Raw genomic sequence first — 26,447 nt, 5'->3', positions numbered from 1 at the left:
TACGGTAGAATCTGCTGCGTATTGTGTTTAGGCACCAGTAGCGGCCGACCGTTCGGTTGGGCACAAACTCCGAAGGGATGGAGAATTCTATGTATGTAGTTGTATCTGAACACCTGACAGCCAAAGATCACTCACAGTCCCACACGTGCCCTTCGTCGAAGGAAACGTGCCGCACCTCACCTAAACACAAACAAATTTTGGCGCGTGTGCGCTGTCGTGCCAACCGCCTGACAAAAATTTACCTTCAGCCATTGTGCGCGGAAACAAACGTTGTTCAAATACGGCTAACCGTTAAGGTGACAGATTTTCTGGAGAAGTTGGAAGTCTGGAAATGTTAATGGGACACGTCGTCCGGTTGTACACATGCAAGAAACGAAGCAGTTGTTTCTTTTTTGAATGAATATTTAATGTGACACAAACAGACAGTAAAAAATGTATACGTTATGGATATAAGCCCGTCGTCTGCCTGAATTCCGGTTTTTAGATTTTATTTCCAATACTAACGTCCGAAATACAGACAGATTAGATTTTTCCGATTTGTATCGGAAAAAACTGAAATATAGGCTTTCTACAGATTTTTTATTCATATTCAGCCAATCGACACGCTTTCTACCATGAAGAGCAAAGTATAAGACTTTTTTTTAATTCTGACAGTTGATAAATGCTTCATTTCTTATGTATCTGTTACTGTAGTTATTACAATATGTGCGCCACCACCAATAAGATGTTGATACCCGTAATTTGAAAAAAAAAAAAACTTTCCTAAAATTATGAGGGATAACTTTTATCCTACATACATAAAGTTTACACAAAAATCGTTGGTTTATTTTTCTTTACAGTGTTGTATTTCATCAGCTGCTGCATAAATAATATTGCAAGAATCGCGAGAAAGAATGACTTAAAATGCCACTGTGCGCAATCTAATTAGCCCAATCTTGCCTAAGCACTCCTCATGAGAGTGATATTCCTTAAATTCTTAACGGAACAGTAGTTCCTAAAACAGCAAGTAGAGCTTAGCAGGATAGTTTCTTTATCTTCAGTGTGTGACATTCTCCCATGGGTCAAATAAAAACTGCGCACATCTGTGCTGTCTTTCTACATACCCAACACCCCTGTTAGTGCTTTGGCTATGGGTCCCATAAACTTTAGCAGTTTTCTAGGATGAGTTGTACAATGGTGTTGTAGGCATCTCCTCCATATACTTACTCCACTTTTCCACTGAATTGAAGTCTGTCACCTGCCGTATCAACAAATGAGCACGTCTTACACGATGCATTTCATATTTGTATAAAATTGTTACAGCAGCATATTTCATCAAATGCACTTCAAATATATGTTTATAAAATGTGTATGAAGTGTGACTGGACCTGGCAAGAGTGGGGCAGGGAGTTGGAAGTCTGCCGTGGCATTTACAATGGACCATCTCAGCATTCAGGCTAAAGACTTTGTAAAATCGTAGAAAACCCAGACCAGGCCTGAAACCAAGTCCTTAGGAGTATGAGTCCAATTCTACAATCTTGTGCCACCTAGTCTGGTATTTCTTCATAAACAAACAAAAAAATTCCATAACATATCTAGGGTCTCCAATTACATCAATCCATATGCAAGATTTGTACCAATTGACAGATTCCAATTGTCATTTATGTTCTAGTAACAGACATTTTTGCAGTTTGTGAAGTGCACAAAGTTAAATTTGTGAATGTATAAGCAAGTAGTCATTCTTTGCACCATTTTGAAAACCTATCAACATGTGCCTGAATATCTGTTGCTGCTGTTTCTCCTTTTTAGCAGTTGGACACTATGCCCCAGCTAAGAAAGTAATTACTGCTGTCACTGCGGCTCCTTCTACAGACTTTTTAGCTGATGTTCTTTGCTTTTTTTATTCTCTAATAGTTTGTTTCAGACTCGTTCTTTATATATATATATATATATATATATATATATATATATATATATAATAGAGGGAAACATTCCACGTGGGAAAATATATTTAAAAAGAAAGATGATGAGACTTACCAAACAAAAGCGCTGGCAGGTCGATAGACACACAAACAAACACAAACATACACACAAAATTCTAGCTTTCGCAACCAACGGTTGCCTCGTCAGGAAAGAGGGAAGGAGAAGGAAAGACAAAAGGATATGGGTTTTAAGGGAGAGGGTTAGGAGTCATTCCAATCCCGGGAGCGGAAAGCAATTATGTCTGCTTGTGTCTGTATATGTGTGGATGGATATGTGTGTGCGTGCGCGAGTGTATACCCGTCCTTTTTTCCCCCTAAGGTAAGTCTTTCCGCTCCCGGGACTGGAATGACTCCTTACCCTCTCCCTTAAAACCCACATCCTTTCGTCTTTCCCTCTCCTTCCCTCTTTCCTGATGAGGCAACAGTTTGTTGCGAAAGCTTGAATTTTGTGTGTATGTTTGTGTTCGTTTGTGTATCTGTCGACCTGCCAGCACTTTCATTTGGTAAGTCACATCATCTTTGTTTTTAGGTATATTTTTCCTTCGTGGAATGTTTCCTTCTATTATAACTATATATATATATTTTTTTCATGCTTGCTCGACAGTGTGTCTAAGTGTTCAGCCTGACTGGGTTGCCTCCAAACACATCTCCGATGATTGCCTGGTTGAAGGCACATGGAAGTGAATGTGATGCCAATCCTGAGTGGTCCATTCGGCATGTTGTTGGGCCCATCTGCACTGCACTGCATGGTGTCGTGGTTGCAAAGATGGACCTCACTATGGATGTTGGGAGTGAAGCTGCGCATCGTGCAGACTATTGCACACAGTTTGAGTCATAACACGACATCCTATGGCTGCATGAAATGCATTATTCAACATGGTGACATTGCTGTCAGGGTTCCTCCGAGCCATAATACGTAGGTATCAGTCATTCACTGCAGTAGTAGCCCTTGGGTGACCTGAGCGAGGCGTGTCATCAACAGTTCCTCTCTCTCTACCTCCTCCATGTCAGAACAACATCACTTGGGTTCACTCCTAGATGCCTTGACACTTCCCTTGTTGAGAGGCCTTGCTGTCACAAAGTAACAATGCGGACGTGATCGAAACATGGTACTGACCATCTTGGCATGGCTGAAGTACAGACAACACGAGCCGTGTACCTCCTTCAAGGTGGAATGACTGGAACTGATTGGCTGTTGGAGCCCCTCCATCTAGCAAGCGCTACTCATGCATGGTTGTTTACGTCTGTGGCAAGTTCAGCAACATCTCTGAACAGTCAAAGGGACTGTTTCTGTGATGCAATATCCACAGTCAACGTCTATCTTCAGGAGTTCTGGGAACCGGGATGATGCAAAACTTTTTTTGCTCTATATATAATAGATCAGAAATAACAGACTTATCATAAAATTCCAAAAAATCTGTGGCAGTTAACTTCCATACCACACAAATTCTCAAGTCTCCTGATTTTTTAAAAATAAAATTAAAAATTTAAAAAAAATTAAATCACTGGGCAGAAAGGGGTGGGGATGGTGGCAGCAAATTTTCACTTGTCACCACTGAATTTATTTCAAAGTCCAGTTGCAGCCAATGTCAGAATTTTATTTCATTTCATCATGTAAATCTGATTTACCAAATACTGTTAGTTAAAATATAATTTTGAGTTACTTTATATTCTACTTATATTACAGTTTACTTTTGTTGAACATATACTTGGACTCAATAACTACTGTAATTATAAATTAATTGTATTCTTTAGCCTGTGAGGTACATACATACTCTGCAAACCACTGTGAATCGCATGGCAGAGGGTACTTTATTTCTTCCCATTCCAGTCACATATGGAATGTGGGAAGAAAGACTGTTCATTCTTTGACTGTTTTCCACGGATCTCATAAAGGAGGAAAACTTTCAGGGATGTGTACCTAGTCAAGGTATACTTTAACATAAGATAATACATCAGAGAAACTTAATCAGTTTGCTGTGCTAACAAAAACTGTCAGTATGCTGCTTAATGCTATTCACACTTGTTGTTGTTGTGGTCTTCAGTCCTGAGACTGGTTTGATGCAGCTCTCCATGCTACTCTATCCTGTGCAAGCTTCTTCATCTCCCAGTACCTACTGCAACCTACATCCTTCTGAATCTGCTTAGTGTATTGATCTCTTGGTCTCCCTCTACGATTTTTACCCTCCACGCTGCCCTCCAATGCTAAAATTGTGATCCCTCGATGCCTCAGAACATGTCCTACCAACCGATCCCTTCTTCTAGTCAAGTTGTGCCACAAACTTCTCTTCTCCCCAACCCTATTCAATACCTCCTCATTAGTTACGTGATCTACCCACCTCATCTTCAGCATTCTTCTGTAGCACCACATTTCGAAAGCTTCTATTCTCTTCTTGTCCAAACTAGTTATCATCCATGTCTCACTTCCATACATGGCTACACTCCATACAAATACTTTCAGAAACGACTTCCTGACACCTAAATCTATATTCGATGTTAACAAATTTCTCTTATTGAGAAACGCTTTCCTTGCCATTGCCAGTCTACATTTTATATCCTCTCTACTTCGACCATCATCGGTTATTTTACTCCCTAAATAGCAAAACTCCTTTACTACTTTAAGTGTCTCATTTCCTAATCTAATTCCCTCAGCATCACCTGACTTAATTTGACTACATTCCATTATCCTCGTTTTGCTTTTGTTGATGTTCATCTTCACACTTATGCTATCTAAATTTAATCAAGTAAATTAGAAAGAAAACTGCTACTCTGAACAATGCTACTGCCTCTTCAGTTTTATTATACAGCTTTTGTGCTGTGGTTACAAGGAGCTCATCTTTCAAATGAAATAGTTTTACATTGGTAAGTACTTGCAACAAAGCAAGCTGGTCTTTTCCAGCTGTTATGTTTTTCTTCCCTCCAAAAATTATTATTTTTTGTTTTTGAAATGTCATGATCTCTTCAATAATGTTATTTGGATTATATGCACAGTACCTAAAATTCCAAATATTGACCCAGGGCTTAACCAGCCTAATTTTATTATCTACTACATTCCTTTTGTAATCAAAAGCCAATGAGCCAGCTAGTTTGCCTAAAAATTGCATTAATTGCAAAACATCAGTAATTTTGGTTTTCATTGTCATTGTTCATTTCTCAACATACATTTGATTACTAAGTTCCTAATAAAATAGATAAGAAAGATATGTAAATAAGTGAAGTACCCATACATCCAATGATGAAAATATGTTAGCATTAATTTAGTTTCAGAGTATTTAGCTTCCTTAGTAATAATGTTACTGAAAGAGAATTCCATATTTAGGAAAACTAGCCAGTGTAACTGAATAGGAGTTGTTATAATATCTAAAAGTACTTGTTGAAACAAATATCCCTGTACTTTTCAGTTATTTAGAAATGTAAATCTTTAACCATAATTGTGAAAATCTAGTAAACAACAATAGTTTACAAAGGTCTAATTCTTGTAAATCTACATAAGGATCTTGTTGTGAGCCATTTTGAGTTAGTTTGCAGAAAGAAGCACGACCTAAGTCCATCAATATTGTGTAATGTACCACACACATAGTGTAAAATACATGAGAAATGGGATCTCAATTTGTCTAAATTTCATGTTCAGGGGTTTATTCAATAATTCAGTAACTGTTTTAAATGATCAATTGGATGGTAAATGTGAAATTAATATCATAAACTGTGCCAATCTTCAATAATGCCCACTGTAAACTGTGCCAAACTTCAATATTTCTCACTGTGAAAATAGGATCAAGCTCTGAACAGGGCTACTGCCAATATTTACTGTGCATGTTAGTTTTGTACTGATATGACAGACTTCGAGAACTTAATAACTTAATTCAGTGACACTTAATTATAATTGTTTGCCACACATGAACTTGGGTGTCACTTCAGTGTTAGGTTACTCCAAGTCGACAGCAAGTGTTACTGTCTTTGTCAGAGTAACTGCATTGAACAGACGTATTTACATAAAAAATTACTTTCTATTCACTCATATTTATTCAGTTTAAATGTTTATATGTGATTTATTTTGAGGCTAATGTGCTTCATCACCATATACAGATTTACGGCCCCAGCTAAGCTCTGAGTTCTCAACTACCACTGCCAGAGACTAGGGGCATAAATTGGTATCTGATGATTAAGTGAATTACATTCGAAATTGATCCCCCACAATAATTTTATACCACTCAGTACAAGTAAACAAAACATTAAATCTGTCATGAGCAGTTGATTTTTCTATGTGATGCATCAGCATGCAAAACATAATAATACACGTTTACATGAAGTTGTTCTTGGCTTTTAAAAAAGAAATAACACAAAATGCTGATTATACATCATTTAATTCAATTTTGTATAAATATTGACATAAATATTACAAACAATATTGTACAGAAACACTGTGTGCTGGAAAAATCTGAAAATGATTGAATTGTAGCACAAAAGACAATATAGTTTAATAAAATGAATCTTCTTTGTGATCTGGAACACACAGATCACACACAACACACCTGTAATCTTTATGCCATTTTCTGATTCAGAAGTTACCGAAAAAGATGTTGACAACATTTGGCTCTGTAAGGCACTAAATGAAAACCCGATTCGTTAGGAACGTACAGTGCCCCACCACTGGGTATTTGCTTTCTATCACTTATTACCTAGCAAACTACTGAACACACACAAATCACGACTGAGAATTATCTGATAAAAGAAAACTACAAAGTTCGTCACTTCTATAAACTATGGCAGGAATTGTCAGAAGCACAAAAATGATGAAAGGTAAATTATGAGCAAGAAAAGTCAGCTATTTTGATGTATAGCACTCAGTCATGAAAACACACCAAACAGCATATGCCCCAGATAACAGAGGACTTCAAAACAGCAAGGGTTTGCTACGAAACACTCAGTTTAGTCAATGAACTTTGTAATAAACCAAAACATATTTCATTGAGCACATATAATGATTATAATAGGAATTAAGTCACAAAGGTACGAAGCATAAAACGTGGGTTTTGCAAGACACTACTGAACCTGCCGATTTCCGAGTGATATTGTGTGTCTCTCTGGTAATCCACAAGCAGGCTCTAAAAGTCCCGTACGAGACTGAATGCTGGCACTGCCCTCAGGCCGAAGACTTAGCAGCCTCGGATGGCTCCATCGGCCCCTCGTTGCCCGGTGGGGGTGATTCCTGACGAGTTCCACCATCCACCTTCTGACGTTTCCGCCTCTGGAGGTCAGCCAGTGTCTGCTCAATCGATCGGACATCCTTCTTGTTCTCACTAGGTACTGGAATGTTACAATTTCAGTTTAATTCACACTGACAAGTGTTAATATGAAACAATGGAATGCCAAATAATGCCTCACATCTACATCTACACGGTTACTCTACAATTCACACTTAAGTGCCCGGCAGAGGGTTCATCGAACCATTCATACTACTTCTCTACCATTCCACTCTCGAATGGCGCATGGGAAAAAGGAACACCTAAATCTTTCCGTTTGAGCTCCGATTTCTCTTATTTTATTACGATCATCATTTCTCCCTACGTAGGTGGGTGTCAACAAAATATTTTTGCATTCAGAAGAGAAAGTTGGCGATTGAAATTTTGTAAATAGATCTCGCCGCAAAGAAAACCACCTTTGTTAAGAGTGACTGCCACCCCAACTCGCGTACCATATCAATGACTCTCTCCCCCCTATTGCACGATAACACGAAACGAGCTGCCCTTCTTTGCACTTTTTCCATGTCGTCCGTCAATCCTACCTGGTAAGGATCCCACACCACGCAGCAATATTCCAGCAGAGGACGGACAAGTCTAATGTAAGCTGTCTCTGTAGTGGGTTTGTCGCATCTTCTAAGTGTTCTGCCAACAAAGCACAGTCTTTGTTTCGCCTTCTCCACAATATTATCTATGTGATCTTTCCAATTTAAGTTGCTCATAATTGTAATTCCTAGGTATTTAGTCAAATTGACATCCCTTAGATTTGTGTAATTTATCGTATACCCAAAATTTATAGGATTTCTTTTAGTACCCATGTGGATGACCTCTCACTTTTCTTTGTTTAGTGCCAATTGACACTTTTCGCACCATACAGAAATTCTCTCTAGATCATTTTGTAATTGAAATTGATTGTCTGATGATTTTACTAAACGGTACATTACAGCATCATCTGCAAACCGTCTAAGGTGGCTGCTCAGATTATCACCTACCTCATTTACATAAATTACGAACAGCAGAGGGCCTATGACACTACCGTATTTACTCGAATCTAAGCCGCACTTTTTTTCCGGTTTTTGTAATCCAAAAAACCGCCTGCGGCTTAGAATCGAGTGCAAAGCAAGTGGAAGTTCTGAAAAATGTTGATAGGTGCCGCCACAACTAACTTCTGCCGTCGAATATATGTAGCGCTACACAGGCATCCTTTGTACGCACAAAGATAAATACTGGCGCCAAAACCTCTGCGTCAGTAAATAAAATTAAAAAAAAATTGGAAGACGAGTTTTTTTTCTCCGCCCGAGTTTCGACCACTGCTTTTTCATACATTATCCAACGAAGTAAATACAAATTCCGTATTGTTCATCTTCGAATTTCAATGTACTACGAAAATCCAACTGGTAATACTGGGGTTTTTGTCAATATGGCCAACTCTACGTTCTGAATTTTTTCCTACCTGTGAGAAGAGATGGTTGCTAATAGGAACCTGATGAAATGTGAATCACATGCCGTATTCTCTTCACCATAAGAATAATACGAATATAAACATTTTGCCATGTATACTTTCGTGTTTGCTTCTATCTCATTTAAATCCTGTCTGCCAAATAAACTACGAAACTAGGGTGAGACAACAGCAAACGCGGAAGAATATACGTATCGTGTCATGTTTATATTCGTATTACTCTTATGCATAATAGTGATACAGTCAGAAATGAAGCACGGCAACTGACTAGATTTTTAAATCTAAGATGACTAATTTCTGTGCAGAATTTGATGTACTAAAGAAGCGGCCGCAAAGAGTTTCAAACGGAGAAAAATTTTCACCATACTCTCGTTCAGAACATGTTCTATCATACGCAGTCTATTATTTGGTTCTTGCTGATCATTATCAAAGAAAGCAGCAGTGTAAGTAACAACAAATAGCAGTCTCTTGCCATTGTTTCGCTAATGAGACGATTCCTCTCTTTTTTTAATTGTAGGCGGCGGTAGCGTGCACAAAAGCAAGCCATGCCGCGAGCAGCGACAGGCCGTAAACACGCACTATCGAATGCGTCAAACAATGCATGACACAGTATAGTAATGCATTTAGAGTGACTGACGTAAACACCTATAACATAGAAAACGGCACTTATCAGATCAAAGCAAAATACGCAATCGGTTCAAACCAGACGAAGCACGTGAAAAAGAAGGGTATCCGTATAAATACGAACGGAGCGCCTGACGCATAGCAATGGCTACCTGCTAAAGCTTAACTGCTAAGCTTTCGACTCTAACCAAACTACTGTAGCTGTATCGTCATTCATTCGACCTAAATTGTGTCTCATATTACAATTGACCAACTTTGTTTCGATTTGGAGGTGCGGCCTAAAACTTTTCTCTCCCCTTGAATTTCGAGTCTCAAATTTCAGGTGCGGCTTAGATTTGGGAATTTTTTTTCCCTTTATTTCGAGTCTCATTTTTCAGGTGCGGCTTAGATTCGAGTAAATACGGTACCTTGCGGAACACCAGATATCACTTCTGTTTTACTTGATGATTAACCGTCTATCACTGCGAACTGTGAGCTCTCTGAGAGGAAATCACGAAGCCAGTCACACAACTGAGACAATACTCTGTATGCACACAATTTGATTAATAGTCGCTTGTGAGGAAAGGTATCAAAAGCCTTCTGGAAATCTAGGAATATGATCTGAGATCTGCTCTTTATACAATACAAATATTTGAATGCCAATTGTTCTACTGAAGTTTCTGATGTCACTTTTGTTTGAATACATATGCTTCTCGGTGTTTGCAAAAGTACTTCATGCATTAAGATACTTTTGTGTTATTACAGTTTCTTTATGGTTTTTAAACCTAACATAAATGTTTTCTATAATTAAAATTCAAGAATGTAAAACCCCCCAGATAATCAGTTGTCCTGATGATTATAAATCGCATATAAGCAAATGTAAACAAAGTCATAAATTTTAAAAGATAAACTAATTCACATTACTCAATAACACATGAGTTTCTAATTTTTACAATTACAATTTATATCTTCATAAACCGTTCATAATTCATCTGTTCTGTAACAGTGTCTCTAGTTATGAGATCACATGGGGGGGGGGGGGGGGGGGGGGGGGGGGAAGAAACAAGGGATGTATCAGTATGAGTATGTAGTGGCTGGTTGTACAAAGTAGTCAGACACACGCAAGAGTGTCAAGAGTCCACGAAGGATACGGTGGCCGATGCACAGTGACCAATTTCCATCAGAAATGCTGAGCAAGTTCATTTGTTTGTTCGCAAGGGGAGGCTGACAGTGTTTGCCCCCCTTTCAGCCAGTTGCCAAGGACAGAATCGAGATGCATGACATGCAATTTTTTTCAAATGATTTTACAGAAACTATTTGTTAAAAAATTTCATTTTGCGTTACTTATAGCTTCATAATGATGTGCCCATCATTTTTTTTAATGGTCATAGTTATTGTGACATTTGCATGAAAGTAAGACACTCTGCAAAATTCGAAAAAGGTTGGAAGGAAAATTAGGGGTCGAGATGTTGTTGTGTTTGGTGCATATTACATATGTTGCTGCATATGAAATTTAGGCAATGTATTGAATTTTTCTTTAGACTTGGGTGGAGGTCTCTATCTGTCACCAATCTCAAGAAAATTGATCTGATCTAGCACACTCATTTGTGATCGTGCTTGTAAGTGATAAAGCCAGAGTGAAATATCCACATTCCTCGTATTTCATAAACAGTTTGAGATTTTGGTAAATGACAGCACGCAATGAGGAGAGTATTTTGCCACACGGTTATTATATGTTACAGTTATTATCTATCGAGTCATTCCACTAACTATAGACTTTTTCAACGAAAGGATGTAATTTTTAAGGGCCATCGACACATGGTGAAAGGAGAAATGCTATGGGTTTTGGAACAATACAAGTAAAGACATTACACCTTTTTTTCAAAAGCTATTGACCTTACTTTTCCTCACTTACTAAAATAAACCACTGTTTCAGTGTTCTCATGCAACTGTGTCTGCACAACACATCAGTGAGGTGAGACTGTGTAAACCCTGCTGTGTTTTGGCAAAAGAAGCAAATTTTAACAGGGAAACAAGAGCAATGTGTAGTTTTCACTCAAAATTCGCCACTTGTGGCACTTTTCTGAAAGTTAGAAATGGTTGACAAGCCAGGTGAAAATAAATTGCTGTTTTTTGTTGTATTTTCAGTGGAAGTCTTTTTAGATACTAACCAAAGCAGAAGTAACAAATCTTCTTGAATGGTCACAAAGCAAGTACGGGTGTGAAGGGGCCCCACTTACTCTCTCTGTTTCCAAGCATTAATCCCGACGTGCGGGGTCTGCTGATACGGTTAACCAGATTTGGCGTGCTAATTTGAAGGGGTGGCCGGATGCCCTTCCTGTCGCCAAGGGGCCCCACTTCATATTTACAGAAAATGTGAGCGTAGGCTTCAGTTTAGACTGGCACTTCTCCTCCAGCACTCGGCATTTCCCGTACAGCGCCTGTCCGTAACCCCCACCACTACCTCTCTCCGCATGCACACCCTGCCGATTGCACATCTAACGGCCATGTTATTCTCTGCAGACTCTTGAAAATTGTCTTTTGGCTTCTGGAAAAGCTTTGTAAACAGTTCTTTTGTAATTCGTGCTGTCTTGTCAACATCGTATTTGGTTGAAAACGTCGAATTACACTGAAAGAAGAAACTAGCACTTCAGTATAGTACTTACAAAGATCTAAGCCCGAATACTGGTGTTTTTGATGGAGTGATACATCTTCTAGATGACTGCTACCAGTGAAAGTTACGCAATTCAAACATTTTAACATAACATACTTACAGTGAACATTAAATCAGCTTTGCAATATTAGTGGTAAGTACTACAACTGAATGGAGTATTCGAGTTACTAATATGATTTATTTACTTAGGTGCCATCTTCACTCATCCTGCATCCACATGCTTTTTTCCAAGTCCTCTTTCTCCTCCGTTCTGCCTTCCCCTCCCAATGCACTCCTTCGCATCATCGTGTGCTGCACACAACGCCCCAGCCTGCGATCAGAGCAAGCTCACCGGTGCCAAATTCATATTCGGGACACCCGCTGCCTCTCCATCACAGCCATCAGCCACCCTTCCCTTACCCTCCCACCTGCTCCCTATTTCCTTTCTCCTCCCACCCATTCCAAAAGATGCAACCCCTCACTCCAGTTGAGTTGCAGTGCCATCAGCACAGTGTATTCTGTCACGCCAATGTAGCTATGCAGGTGTGTGTGTGTGTGTGTGTGTGTGTGTGTGTGTGTGTGGAGGAGGGGGGGGGGGGGGGGGGCACTCGTGTGCTCTGGCTCCGATTTCATCAGAAGGCTAAGGCAAGCAAAGAAGTTCTCTGCATTATTTATGTGACTACTGGTGTGAGAGTACAGAATTCTGAATAGTTAGAGTCCGGACTTTTCCCTCTTGGGTAATAGATGCAAAGTTTCCTGTACACTTGTGTCTTACATAAATGACTAAACATAATGTTTATTAATGTCACGTTAAAACATATGTTTCAAGTAACACATAGGCCTGCATTTTTTTGTGTGTGGTATGACATGTACTGTTATTTGTTTGAGGTGCTCCTTCAGTGGAGTGTGACATTTGGAGGTCCTATGCCACACACGTCATGGAGCATCTAACACCACGCAGACCATTACAGGGGTCCCTCAGAGTAGGTGAAGTTGAGAATCGGCAAGAAGGAATTTACATTCAAAAATGTATACATCTAATATGGTAAAAAAGCTCCTAGTTTGTTTCCGTGTAATTTTGATATCAACACTGAAATTACATTTGCAGATGTTCATGGAATAAATCTACATGGCTGTATAATCTAGTGAAACTTATTTATGAAGTACAGAAGAGAAAGGAATGCCTCATGATCAAAACTGGATTAATATATTTTTATGATTTTGCCACCCAGAACCCTACTGCTGACAACTCTGCACCTCACTTGTTTAATGAGCTGTTACCTATACTGCTCAAATAATAAAGAGTGCATCATTTTCAAAGAATATTTGAATTGAGGAACTGTGAAATCACAAGGATACAGAAGGGCTGGCTAATACTACCTTCAGGATATGAAAATCCATGAACTCATTGCTGGAAGCACTTAAAAGTAGGAAAAAATTTCTTTAAGCTTTCACTCCTTTATGTCCATTCCTCAGCAAGAGAAAATGGCAAGGAACTCAGATCTTAGGTCGAGCGGGACCCGCTTGTTTGGAGGATGAGGGAACACAAAATGAAGGGGGAACTGTCAGAGACCAGCAGGACAAAGGTAAGTGTGCCAATTAAAATATTATTTGCTCCACGCAGACATCATCCTAATACTGTGTAACAACATTTCCAGCCTCAATAATATCCCATTGCAAAAGACCGTAAAACCATCCCTCCTTTCATTCACCGTGCGAATGCTGAAATGGCAGATACTGAGATAAACAATCGCAAAATAGAAAAGCTTAGTAGTCGAAAACTTTCTGGACAAGATGAGATATGTCAATGATTCTACACAGATTATGCAAAATAATGGAGAAACAAAGGGTATCTAGTGACCAGTAAAAAGCACACGTCATCCCATTTTCAAGAAGGCGCACAGGACACACACATTACTATAGGCCTGTATTGCTCACCTAAATCTGTTGTAGAATTATCAAACATGTTTTATGCTTACATATTATGACTTTTTGGAGAATGAAAATCTCCTTTATAAAAATCAACACGGATTTCGGAAACAGAGATCTTGCGAAACTCTGCTTGCTCTGTTACTCTGTGAAATGCACAGTGCTGCAGACATCAACACTACTCTGGCTGATTTTGTGATAATCCAGGAAATTGCATATTTGATGGCTGTGTTTAGGGAAAAGAGATACTCAGTGAAGCAGATTCTTCAGGCTACGGAGTTTAGGCCATTCCTGGAGGTGCATCAGGACAAGAATAGATCTGTGGCCTCTATTCCTTAAACTTGGGCTGTATTGTTTAAGACTGGAAGAACTTTAAGGGGTTTAAATTTAAGAATGTGTTCCATCCACTTCCAAGATTAGGGCACTACTCAGCTCTGTCAAAGATGATTTGGGACTTACAATGCTTGGCATATACAAAATTCGATATCAATATGGAAATTCACAAAAGGCTACAGCAGCTGAGAAAATCGGTGGTACTGAAACACTGTGAACAAGGGTCATGGGACGAAAGTTGATGAGACTACAATGGTTGCCAGTTCTTCCAGGTTTTGGAACAATGTTTGAAAAGAGGCAATTGAAATTAGATTGGCAGATAATTTGATTAATAAAGACAAGCGTTTTCCTCTTAGCCCAGGGTTTCACATTCTGCTATCTCACATGAAAACGCAATGCTCTTTGGTGTGACCAGCTCGAGTGTTTGAAGATAGTCTCTGAGTGCAGTATATAGTTGGTACCGGTGTTCTACCACGAGTGGTTCTCCGAGTCCTGTCTAGGGGAGCAGCAACTGTGACGGGAAGTGCATGCACCGTGTACGATATATAAGGCCTGCATAGGATGAAAATTTACAGTCTTAGTTCAGTTTTCAGTGGGACGCAGTGGCAGCAGTGCTCTCCTGAAGACAGTAGACGGATGGATCACCGAAAGATCAAATTGTATTGATTTTAGAATCCGGCAGCACACTTGAGGAGACTACCAAAATTGTACTTAGTAATAATGAGCACGTAACAGTTTGTCATTTATTTAATTGTTTTGTTTCCATCTGATTAAACCTTAATTGTAGTTCTGTTTGAGGTCCTGTACTACTATATATGTAATATTCACAACTGTGTACATATTCTTCCTGTATATAAAAAAGATTCTAAATGTTATTTGCTATTAGGAGGAGATCCATAGTAAAATAACTTCTCTGATGATCCTATTAAGTCCGCAATATTTCAGATCTGCCACACTATTTCCAAGGACTGATTAATACTTTGGAGAGTTATGTCTGCTTCATTTTATATATTACCTTTCTTCAGCTGCAGAAAAAGTACCACTTGCACTTCATGAAATTTGACACTATTCTGTAATGTACATCAGTATATTAATAGACATGACAAATTTTGTTGAAGTGTGAATACCCATGAAAACCTCACGGATACTGTTCACCCATGGTCTGTGTCCGAATGAAGACAATAAAATGAAGGACGTAAGTCTCAATAACATTATTCAGTCCTTGTAATTGGAGTTGCTGGTCCAAAATGCATTGGACTCGAAACTGTATTATTTATTTAGCTATGTGATTCATAGACTGAAGCCACTTCTTCAAGTTAACATAGCACACTAGACTCGCATTCAGGAAAATGATGGTTCAAATTCACACCTGGCCATACAGATTTAGCACTCCGTGATTTCCCTACGTCATTCCAGGCAAATGCCAGGATGGTTCCTTTGAAAGGGTAACGCCGATTTCCCTCCTCATCCTTGAAACATTTTGTGTTTCTCCTCAGTCTCTAATGAGCTGCTTGTTGACAGCAAAATAAACTCTAATCTTCCTTCCATCTTCAAGTCAATGCCACCATAATGTTTTGCATGTCAGATGTTGGTCAGTTGTAACTTCTTCGTGCAAGCCACTGTGAGGAGAGTGTCTATAGCATAGTATCACATTTATTGTTGTTGTGGACAATGACAATGATGATGAGACAAGAGAAAGGGTCAAACCAGAGTTGGCACATAACTTATTCCTCAGTAATGAGAGGGCCACTAGAGTCACCTCTCTATCCGATACGCTGATAATCGTCGGTATTATATGTCCTAATTATGTGAGACAGTGTGGAGAGGTTTCCAAGTCTGGTAAGGACACCATCATCTTTCCTCCTTTGCCAGCAGCATAACAGTAGTAGTAGTAGTAGTAGTAGTAGTAGTAGTAGTAATCCCAGGGGGTTACTGTTCCCCTACCAGGTCCGTCCCCAGGTGTTGGATAGGAGAAGGCTCTATAGATATGCAGGGTAAATGGGAAATAAAATACCACATGCTGACCAACACAGAAATCAAAAACCAAAGGTGACTGTCCACAGATTGGGTGCCCTTTGGTCATTGTCTGTTCCCCAGGTTAGGGTCATCTGAGAAAAACCTCCAGGGCTAATAAACGTGGTTGTAAACCAGTGGCTCTAACAGCAGGTGCCACCCCATACACAATACCATCAGTCACGGAAGAGCGTGATGTGAAACAAATTACCCCAGGTGAACAATACACCGCACCCAAGAGAAGCAGACAATTAGGTAATGGGGAGTCTACAGCATAACACAGAGATGAGTTGGAGCATCTTGAAACCTCAAACAAGATTGAGTATAGAAAACGAAGTTACATAGCTACTTTCAACATCAATTCTCTTCTAAAAACTGGAAGATTAAAACACCTTACAGACAGCCCTAAGAACCACAAATGTCTGATAACGCCCATACAGGAAACTAGATTCTTGGATGAAAACAATTTCGATTCTGGAGGTTTTAGAATATGAAGAAAAAAAAAAAAAAAACAGCTCACCACACATTGGAACTGGCTTCATAACAGACAAAAATAAGTTGAATTCCATTATCAACATTGAAGTCTTTCTGGCCATGGAAGAATGCAAGGAGTAATACAAGTAACATAAATAAAACGAATCAGACAGAGAAAGATGAAAATTTACCTTTTAATATTGACAGCCTACAAGACGAAAGTATCAGAACACTCTTTGCGGCCAGGATGGAAAGGAAACTGGTTGAATCATTTGAAGGAAGTACAGAGGAAATATACGACTATATAAAAGCTAATGTGAAAATCATAGCAACAGAGGTGTTGGGTAAAAAAGATAGCAACCACAACCGAGCAGCAGAGTGGTGGTCAGAGGAACTAGAGGTCCTCGTTAGAGAAAAACGAAATGCATTCCTTCAGTGGTTGAATGATAAATCAGAAGAAACAAGATCAATATATAAGGAAAAGAAGAATGAAGTGATGAAAAAAATAAGGATGGCAAAAAATGAAGCATGGGAAAGAACATGTGCCAAGGTGAATAGCAAATTAGGATTTGGGAGAGCAAAAGAAGCATGGTCAGTATTGAAAGGGCTTCGACAGGATACAAAAAGCAAAACTAATCTCCAACTAATAACACAAAAGGAATGGGAAGAGTATTTCCAAAAATTATTAAATGAGGACAGAGAAGAATATCTAGGAGAAGGAACAGGGGAAGATAAAGGACATGAAGATGATGAGATCCAGATTTTAGACAGTGAAGTACTTCAGGCGTTGAGAACAGGAAAGAATGGTAAATCACCGGGACCAGGCAATATCAATCTGGAGTGTCTGAAATATGGTGGTGACAAAATTGTGAAACTGATAACACAGCTCTTCAACAAAATGATACATGGAGATTCAATACCCAACAAGATGAAGCTAGGTTACATTAATACAATATTTAAGAAAGGGGATCGCAAAATTTTTTCAAACTATCGAGGAATTTGTGTTACAAACACATTAATGAGAATTTTTGCGAAAGTAATTAAAAACAAACTGGAAAAAAATTTTAGAACCCAAGAAGAACAATGTGGATTCACGGCTGGGAGATCATGTGTAGACCATATTTTCACATTACGACAGAATTTGGAGAAACATAGGGAAAAATCAAAAAGTATAGGATTAATTTTCATAGATCTAGAAAAAGTGTATGATACTGTTCCAAGAAAATTACTTTGGAGAGCACTACATATGGCAAACATAAACCCTTCCTTGATCAAAATAATACAACAGATGTATAAAGATAACATTTGCCAAGTGAAAGTTGGTAATAAACTTTCACAGAAATTTAGAACAAGCAAAGGCCTTTTACAGGGCTGTCCCATGTCACCATCATTATTTAAAATCTATATAGATATTAGCCTTAGAACATGGTCTCATAAATGTAATAGTATGGGATTAGAAATAAGAGATGGAGTTTACCTACATCATTTATTATTTGCTGATGATCAAGTAGTCATAGCACAAGATGGGGAGGATGCTAACTATATGTGCAATCAACTAGCAGTAGCATACAAAACTTGGGGTTTGAAGATTAATAACCAAAAAACAGAATACTTGACTAATGGTTCAGATGAGCTATACATTGAAGGAAAGAAAATTAAAAAGATAAACACTTTCTGTTATTTGGGATCCATTTTAGAAATCGAGGGAAAATCAGAGTCAGAAATCAATAAAAGAATTAGTAGCGGACGGAGGGTCATTGGGATGCTTAACTCAGTCTTACGGAGCAGGAATGTAATGAGCAGAACTAAAAAATTAATATACAAATCCATATTAGAGAGTGTGGTTCTGTATGCAACGGAGACTTGGACAATTAACATGAAGCACATTAAAAAATTACAAGCTCTAGAGATGGACTTCTGGAGAAGATCGGCAAGAATCTCTAGGAAAGAAAATATAAGGAACACCGAAGTAATAAGGAGAATGGAAATAAAAGAAAGAATATATGACGTAATGGATAGGAAGAAATTACAGTGGTACGGACGTGGACGACGAATGGAGAAAGCCAGAATACCAAAATTGATACTGGAGTGGGAACTGGAGGGGAGAAGAAGAGGACGACCTATGACCACCTGGCTCCAAAATGTACAGCACACAATGAGGAGAATGGGCGCAGAGGAAGAGGACACACAAGATCGAAACACCTGGAGGAATATTTTGAGAATGTAGTTTAAGAACGTTTATTGTTTGTATTGTAATTTCCAAGTAAATTATTATGTTGGAGATAAGCCTCTGTAATGAGGAAAAGCTCAAAATAATAATAAAAATAAATTATCGATATTGAATCACAATCAGAAAGAGACTCTACACATATCTTCAAATCTTCCAATAAAGTATACACCATCGTGACTGCATATGCCCCCATTGCCCCCATAAATGACGACAATAAAAAAAAAAAAAAAAAAAAAAAGGGTGGAATGTTTTTAGGGCTAACTCGACGATGATGTGCAAAAAATACCAGAAAAACACAATGTCCTACTTCTGAGGGATTTTAATGCCCAGATAGAGAAGAAGAAGAAGAAATGCAAAAAAATTGTTGGAAACTACTCAGCACATAATAGAGCTAGCCAAAATGGCACCAGACTGACAGAATTATGCCAAGCATACAACATTATCCTTACATCCACAGCCTTTAAAAAGCTACCCTGGAAACATGGGTTCCACTGAATCCACACCTACTTGAATTCCAACTTGATCAAGTGGCAACAAAGTAAAGATCCATAAAGAAATACAAAATGTCAAAGTCCTCAGAGAAGACAACCAAGATTCTGATTGCTAACTTTCTAAAATAAAACTCAAAGCCATTCCAACCCTAAAAGAATAAAATGAGATTCAAAAAAGATAATAAACTCCGAGGAGTTTCCCCTCACAACTGAAGGCATGCAAAACCAAATCTGGTGTCAAATACATGAAAGCCTAATAAGTAAAGCCAAACAATTAGCATCCTTAACCAACGCCAAGAAACATGCTTGGTGGACAGAAGAATGCGACAGACTGATTGAACTAAGAAGAAAAACATGGCAACAGTGGCAATCACAGAAAAATGAATGTAACAGACAAAACTTTTTAATCATAAGAAAAATAGTGAGCAAAAATACCAAAGGAATAAAGAAAGCCCAATAAGACTAACTCCTCTTTCAGATCAACGAAGACTTCATCAAAAGCAACATAAGGATCTTCCACAACACCTTTAAAAAAACACACACACACACACACACACACACACACACACACACACCAAATACAGCCCACCAACCCTACCGCTCCAAGACAAAGATGGAAATATTACTCACAACAACAGGGATAATTGCAAAATATTGGCAGAATATTTTAGAAACATTCTCAACTGTGAAGAACCCATAGAAAAATGGACTTTAAGACCTCAACAATAACAAACCCTAACTATGAACCACCCTACACTGAAGAACTACAGACAGTTATTTCAAATCTCAAAAAGTATAAAGCCTTGGTAGAAAACCAAATCACAGCTGAACTTTGGAAAAATGTCAACAAAAATGCCATAGATTCTCTCTGAAGCATCTTTGAAGAAATCTGGTCAAATTAAAGAATACTAGCTGAATGGAAGACAGATCTCATATACCCGCTCCACAAGAAAGCGTCCAAAACAAACTCCAACAACTCAGTCCTAGATATAACATATATGATATTCTCTAGAGTCCTACTACACAGGACAGAACTCCAAGTACACCAGCAACTTTGAGAATACCAAGCAGGTTTCAGGAAAGGGAGATCCTGCCCAGGACAACCTAAACCTCACGGCATACAAAAAATCAAGAGCAAAATCATGTTTTCACTTTCATTGACTTTCAGAAAGCATATGACTCAAATGACCAGAAATATCTCACCTCTATACTAAAAGAGTTAAACCTAGGCAACAAAACAACTAACTAAATAAGAGAAACCCTTATGACTACATACTCAAATTCATGGGTGGACTCTCCAACTCTTTTGAGATAAAAACTGGTGCATGGCAAGATGACTCACTTTACTGCTATTTATGTGTCCTAGGAAAAGTAGTCAGAGAGTGGAACACAAAGATCCATACTGGACTCTGACTAGGAACAAAAAACAAAACATCAAAGTCAATTGTCTAGCCTTTGCAGACGATATGGCCCTACCAGCCAAGGCCTAGGAAGAAGCCACAGAACACATCCTTAAACTACAAAAACAGCTGAAAAAAATAGGTCTCAAAATCTCCTTTGAAAAGGTCAAGATACTGATGAACATAAGAAATCCTCCAAAACTGGCATTGTCAAAGAATTTAAATATCTTGGAGAACTGATCAGCTGGAACGCCCTTGAGAAAAAGGAAAGGGAATTTAGAAGAAGTAAAGTTGACCTGGTGTTCCAACTCACCAAACACACGCACAACAACAAGTTTCTGTCATGGAATGCAAACATAAGACATTACAATACAGTAATCAAACCAGAAGTCCTGTATGCAGCGGAAACATTGTCCAGCACCAACCATCGCCCGGTTGAAAGGTCGGAGATGAAAGAAAGGAAGATATTAAGAAAAATCCTTGGCCCCAGATTTCAAAACAACAAATTAGTTCATGTAAAAAATGCAATCCTTTATCAAACTACTGAAAAAATCTCAAACAATATTAGGAAACGAAGAACTGATTTTTATGGACACATCCTCAGAACAGAAAAAAAATTACTATTTCTGCAACGAAAATCACAACAAAATTGGTTTAAGGAAACAGAGGACTTATGAGAACTCCAAATCACAGAAAATATCTTCCGAACATAGTAGAGTGAAACAAAAGAAGAAGAAGAAGAAGAAGAAGAAGAAGAAGAAGAAGAACTGGCACTGATGAAATATCCATTTGCCAACTATGAAAGGGTCTTTACTGGAATCTGCACCAATTATTCACCTATACATCACATAGTCCTAGGTATTTGGGATGTTTCCAACTAGTGATGAAATATGAAAAGCAACATAGTTAACTCATTTGGTGTGTTTACTGTTATAAATCATAATAATACTGATAATAATAATGAGTTGTATGACCTCTGCTCCCAACCCAGATATCCCCCACACATCCGCATATCCAACTCCATGCATCTTTATCTCCCCTACAAATCTCCTAATGTCACCTTCCCACCTCTCATAGTCTCAGTGTTTCCCTGTTTCACCTCTCTGTATGGGGCCCAGACCACCTACAGTCATAATTATCTCTTCCTTTCAAGTCAGTCCCTGACACATTTACTCCTCTCCCAAAAATTCCAAATTCATGTTCCCAATGTTTACTGCATTACAAGTTCATATCTGACTGCCATTAGTCAGAACAGGTAATGCATTCCAATTGCAGATGTTTCTTTTGGACACAGTAAAATCTTAGATCAAGGAGAAAAAAAATTATGTTTGCAGATGACATTATAATACTGTCACAGATGGCAAAGGCTTCTAAAGATCAACCAAATGGAACAGATCATACCTTGAAAAGGGGTTATAGGGTGAATGTCAACAAAAGGAAAGAAGGTTAATGAAGTTATTTGAATTAAATCAGGTGACATTGAGGAAATTAGATTAAAGAATGAGAAACTAAAGTCTGTCAATAAGTTTTGTTATTTGGCCAGCAACATTCCAAATGATGCCCAAAGTAGAGAGGATGTAACGAGAGAGTGAGAGAGAGCTCTTTTCACCTAAAATACAAACTTCATTGTCAGGAAGTCTGTTATAAAGGGATTTCACAAGAGTGTAGCCTTGTGTGAAAGTTAAATTTGTATGATAAACACTCTAGGCAAGAAGAGAATAAAAGTGTATGAAATGTAGTGGTACAGAAGAATGCTGAAGATTAGATAGGTAAAAGAGGATGAGAGAAAGAAGGGACTGGTTGATAGGATACATTCTGAATCAATAAGGAACAGTCTATTTACTAACAGAAGAAAGCATGGAGGCGGGGGGGGGGGGGGAGGGGGGGGAGAATACAGTAGAAGGAGAGAGGAATACAATAAGCAGGTTCAAATGGTTGGAAGTTGTGGTAATTGTGCAGAGATGAAAAGAGGCTTGCTCAGGTAGAGGAGTGTGGAGAGCTGCACTAATACAGTCTTCGGAAGAAAGGAAAATCAATGTTTGATGTCTCACAGACAATGAGGTCACTAGAGACAGAGCACCTGAGTGTAAGGAAGGATGGGGAAGGAAATCAGAAGCACCTTTCAAAGGAATCATCCCAGCATTTGCCTAGAACAATTTAGGTAAATCACTAAAAACCTAAATCATAGAGGCCAGACAGAGATTTCGAGTGTCTTCCTTCCACTTGTGAGTCTGACCATACTAAGTTCCTGTAACTGATAATGTACATTTTTTTTTCCTGTCCAGCATGTTGAGCATGATGATTAATGGTACTTGAAACTGTACTAATCAACTGGAAATTAATAGCAGCAGTTGCAATTTTATTTTTTAACATCAAAACCAGCTTCACCAACCAGAGCTATTTTCAACTGGTTATCTGAATAAAGATACATAACAACATTAAAAAGCAAGGCACAAATGGATTAAATTACATAAAACAGAGAAAGTAACAACAAACATCATTAAGACAATACAGCATCGTATGAAATACATTATGTAAAATACACTGAAGAACGAAAAAAACTGTTACACAAGCCTAACATCATGTAGGACCCCTGCGAGCGTGCAGAAGTGCCCCAATACGATGCGGCATGGACTCGACTAATGTCTGAAGTAGTGTTGGAGGGAACGGACACCATGAATCCTCCAGTGCTGTCCATAAATCCTTAAGAGTATGAGGGGATGGAGATCTTTTCTGAACAGCATGTTGCAAGTCGTCCCAATTATGCTTAATAATGTTCATGTCTGGGGAGTTTGGCATCCAGTGGAGGTGTTTAAACTCAGAAGTGTGTTCCTGGAACCACTCTGTAGCAATTCTGGATGTGTGGGGTCTCACACACAGTCCTGCTGGAATTGCCCATGTCTGTCAGCATGCACACTGGACATGAATGGATGCACATGATTAGACAGGATGCTTATGTACATGTCACCTGTTAAGAGTCATATCTAGGCATATCAGGGGACCCATATTACTCCAATTGCACACGCCTAACACCATTGTAGAGCCTCAACCAGCTTGAACAGACCTCTGCTGACGCACAGGGTCCATGGATTCATGAGGTTGTCTCCATAACTGCATACATCCATCAGCTCAATACAATTTGAAATGAGACTTGTCCGAACCAGGCAACATGTTTCCAGTTATCAACAGTCCAATGTCGATGTTGACGGACCCATGTGAGGCGTAAAGCTTTGAGTCACGCAGTCAACAAGGGTACAAAAGTGGATCTTCGGCTTTGAAAGCCCATATTGATGATGTTTCGTTGAATGGTTCGCACACTGACGCTTGTTGATGGACCAGCACTGCAATCTGTAGCAATTTGCGGAAGGGCTGCACTTCTGTGTCGTTGAACGATTCTCTTCAGTTGTCGTTGGTCCCATTCTTGAAGGATCTTTTTCTGACCACAGAAATGTCAGAGATTTGATGTTTTACCGGCTTCCTGATATTCAAAGTACATTCATAAAATGGTCATACGGGAAAGTCTTCACTTCATCACTACCTCGGAGATGCTGTGTCCCATCGCTCATGCTCTGACTATAACACCACATTCAGACTCACTCAAATCTTGATAACCTGCCATTGTAGCAGCAGTAACCGATCTAACAATTGTGCCACACACTTGTCTTATAGCCAACCGCAGTGCCGTATTCTGCCTATTTACATATATCTGTATTCAAATATGCATGCCTATACCAGTTTCTTTGGCACTTCCGTGTAAATAACATTGTATAACAACTTGTCCAAATTTTAACAAGAAAACATAAATAATGAACAAACTTATGAGGCTAGTGTTATGGAAGTGCACAGATACAGACTGGTGAGAATTCCGAAGAGGCAATGCTTAAATAGGGGAGGCACAGCAAACGACAAGAAAACGCAGCATTACATAGTTCAGAAAATATCTATAGAGACACATATGAGGGAACAGCATAAAAAGAAATAATATGAAAAAAGTAAAGACAAGAGATTAAGCTCAGAGAACCTTGATGGAATAAGTGTCAAGGCTGGAAAGCCAGCATTGGTGAACAAGCAGTATCAGGAAATTTAACTCTGTACACAACCAAGATATTTACACAACATGAAGTCTGAAGTACTGAGCATGGGCTGCTGTTTACAGTAAGTGAGGTACACATACGGTGTAACAATAAGTGACAGTGCTAGGTTCATATACGTTTGAACATATTGAATTCATTTTGAAAGGCATCACGAAAAACAATTGTTTAGAGTATTTCTGTTCTTTAATAATTTTGTTCTTATCGTAGTGCAAATGCTTACAATATTGTATTTCTTACAGAAAGTGCATAGGGGAGTCATGCTCCACTTTATGCAAAATTGTAATGTTATTTTCAATATTAGTAACATTATGTGATTGGGTGGGAAGCAAATGTGGATTTATCTTCTACATTTTTTCTCCCTGTTTGTTACGTTAGTTACGGATCATTAACACAGGTGTATTCTAGAAGGCACTGACTCCTGGAACCAAAGTACAGGCATGTCTAGAAGGCTACGGTTCGAATGTACACAAAGATCTGAGAATATATGATTTTGGAATTTCATACACGTGTGATTTTGTAGTTATTGTGTGTTGTTTTGTTTCTGTGTGTGTGTTTCTTGTGCTACAAATGCCAAGAGTAAAGAAATTTAGCCCCAAATGAAAGTTTCGTGGCAACCAGTTCCAAACACAACCGAATAATACACATCAGTTGCTTCAAAAGTTGCCCGTGAAAACTGTTTCTACAGACAGTGCTTCTAGACGTAAACTTTCGCTTCCTGAATGTAATAAGAACAAGCCTAATAGTATTGTGAGCAGCAATAATGATGGAAATGTTATTGTGAACCTAAATATGCTGTGAAGACTTCTGAAGAGTGCTGTGAAATGTAAGTACTGCAATTGTGAAGATAATATTGACATTTCTGAGGATATTTCAGCAAGAAGAGGTCTTTCAAGTCAGTTAGTGATTACCTGTAACTCGTTTAAGATGCACAGTGATACTATGACATTGCCAGTAACTGATAGTCGACATTACCTATTCAGCTTGCTTATGCAATGCGATGTATTGGAAGCGGCAGGAGAGCTGCCCAGACTTTTTGTGCAGTGATGGATTTGCCTCCACTGAGGTTTTACAGATACAATAAATTAATGCACAGTGCTTTATATGGTGTAAGTGAACATTCAATGAAAAGCGCAGCAGAAGAAGCAGTAGCCTTGTCTGAGAATACAGACACTGTAGCAGCATTTGATGGATCTTGGCAGATGAGAGGTCATACTTCTCTGAATGGGGTTGTAACTGCCCCATTTATTGAAACTGGTAAGCTACTAGATTACGAACATCTAACAAAGCATTGCCACAGTGGTTCAAGTAAATTAATGGCACCCATGTTTCATGGCCCAAGTGGAAACATGGAAACAAAAGGATTTCTAAACATTTTTCGAAGATCAGAGGTCAGTTGTGGTGTGAGGTATGTGGGCTACCTTGGGGATGGAGACTGTAAAGGACACACTACTGTTGCTAATGACAGACCATATGGGTACACACTGATAGAGAAGCCTGAATGTATTGGGCATGTACAAAAAAGAATGGAAACTCGGCTGAGAAAATTATGTAAAGACTTCAGTGGAAA

At 38.7% G+C, this 26,447-nt stretch overlaps 2 protein-coding genes across 2 annotated transcripts in view; both read right to left on the bottom strand.

The window, feature by feature from the left end:
- LOC126108886 (poly [ADP-ribose] polymerase tankyrase-2-like) overlaps positions 1–332 on the bottom strand; it is a 59,388-nt gene extending 59,056 nt beyond the window's left edge. Inside the window, exon 1 of the mRNA XM_049914246.1 lies at positions 4–332. The gene's annotated coding sequence lies outside the window, so the exon portion shown is untranslated. The remainder of the gene's footprint in view (positions 1–3) is intronic.
- Positions 333–6,308: 5,976 nt separating this feature from the next.
- Positions 6,309–26,447, bottom strand: part of LOC126108747 (sperm-associated antigen 7 homolog) — an 86,597-nt gene continuing 66,458 nt past the window's right edge. The window contains exon 6 of the mRNA XM_049914091.1: positions 6,309–7,268. Coding sequence (XP_049770048.1) covers positions 7,105–7,268 — 164 coding nt within the window. The 3' untranslated portion in view covers positions 6,309–7,104. The remainder of the gene's footprint in view (positions 7,269–26,447) is intronic.

Source organism: Schistocerca cancellata, chromosome 11 (assembly GCF_023864275.1).
Source record: "Schistocerca cancellata isolate TAMUIC-IGC-003103 chromosome 11, iqSchCanc2.1, whole genome shotgun sequence".
Taxonomy (NCBI): Eukaryota; Metazoa; Arthropoda; class Insecta; order Orthoptera; family Acrididae; genus Schistocerca; species Schistocerca cancellata.
This window is presented reverse-complemented; position numbering and strand designations above follow the sequence as displayed.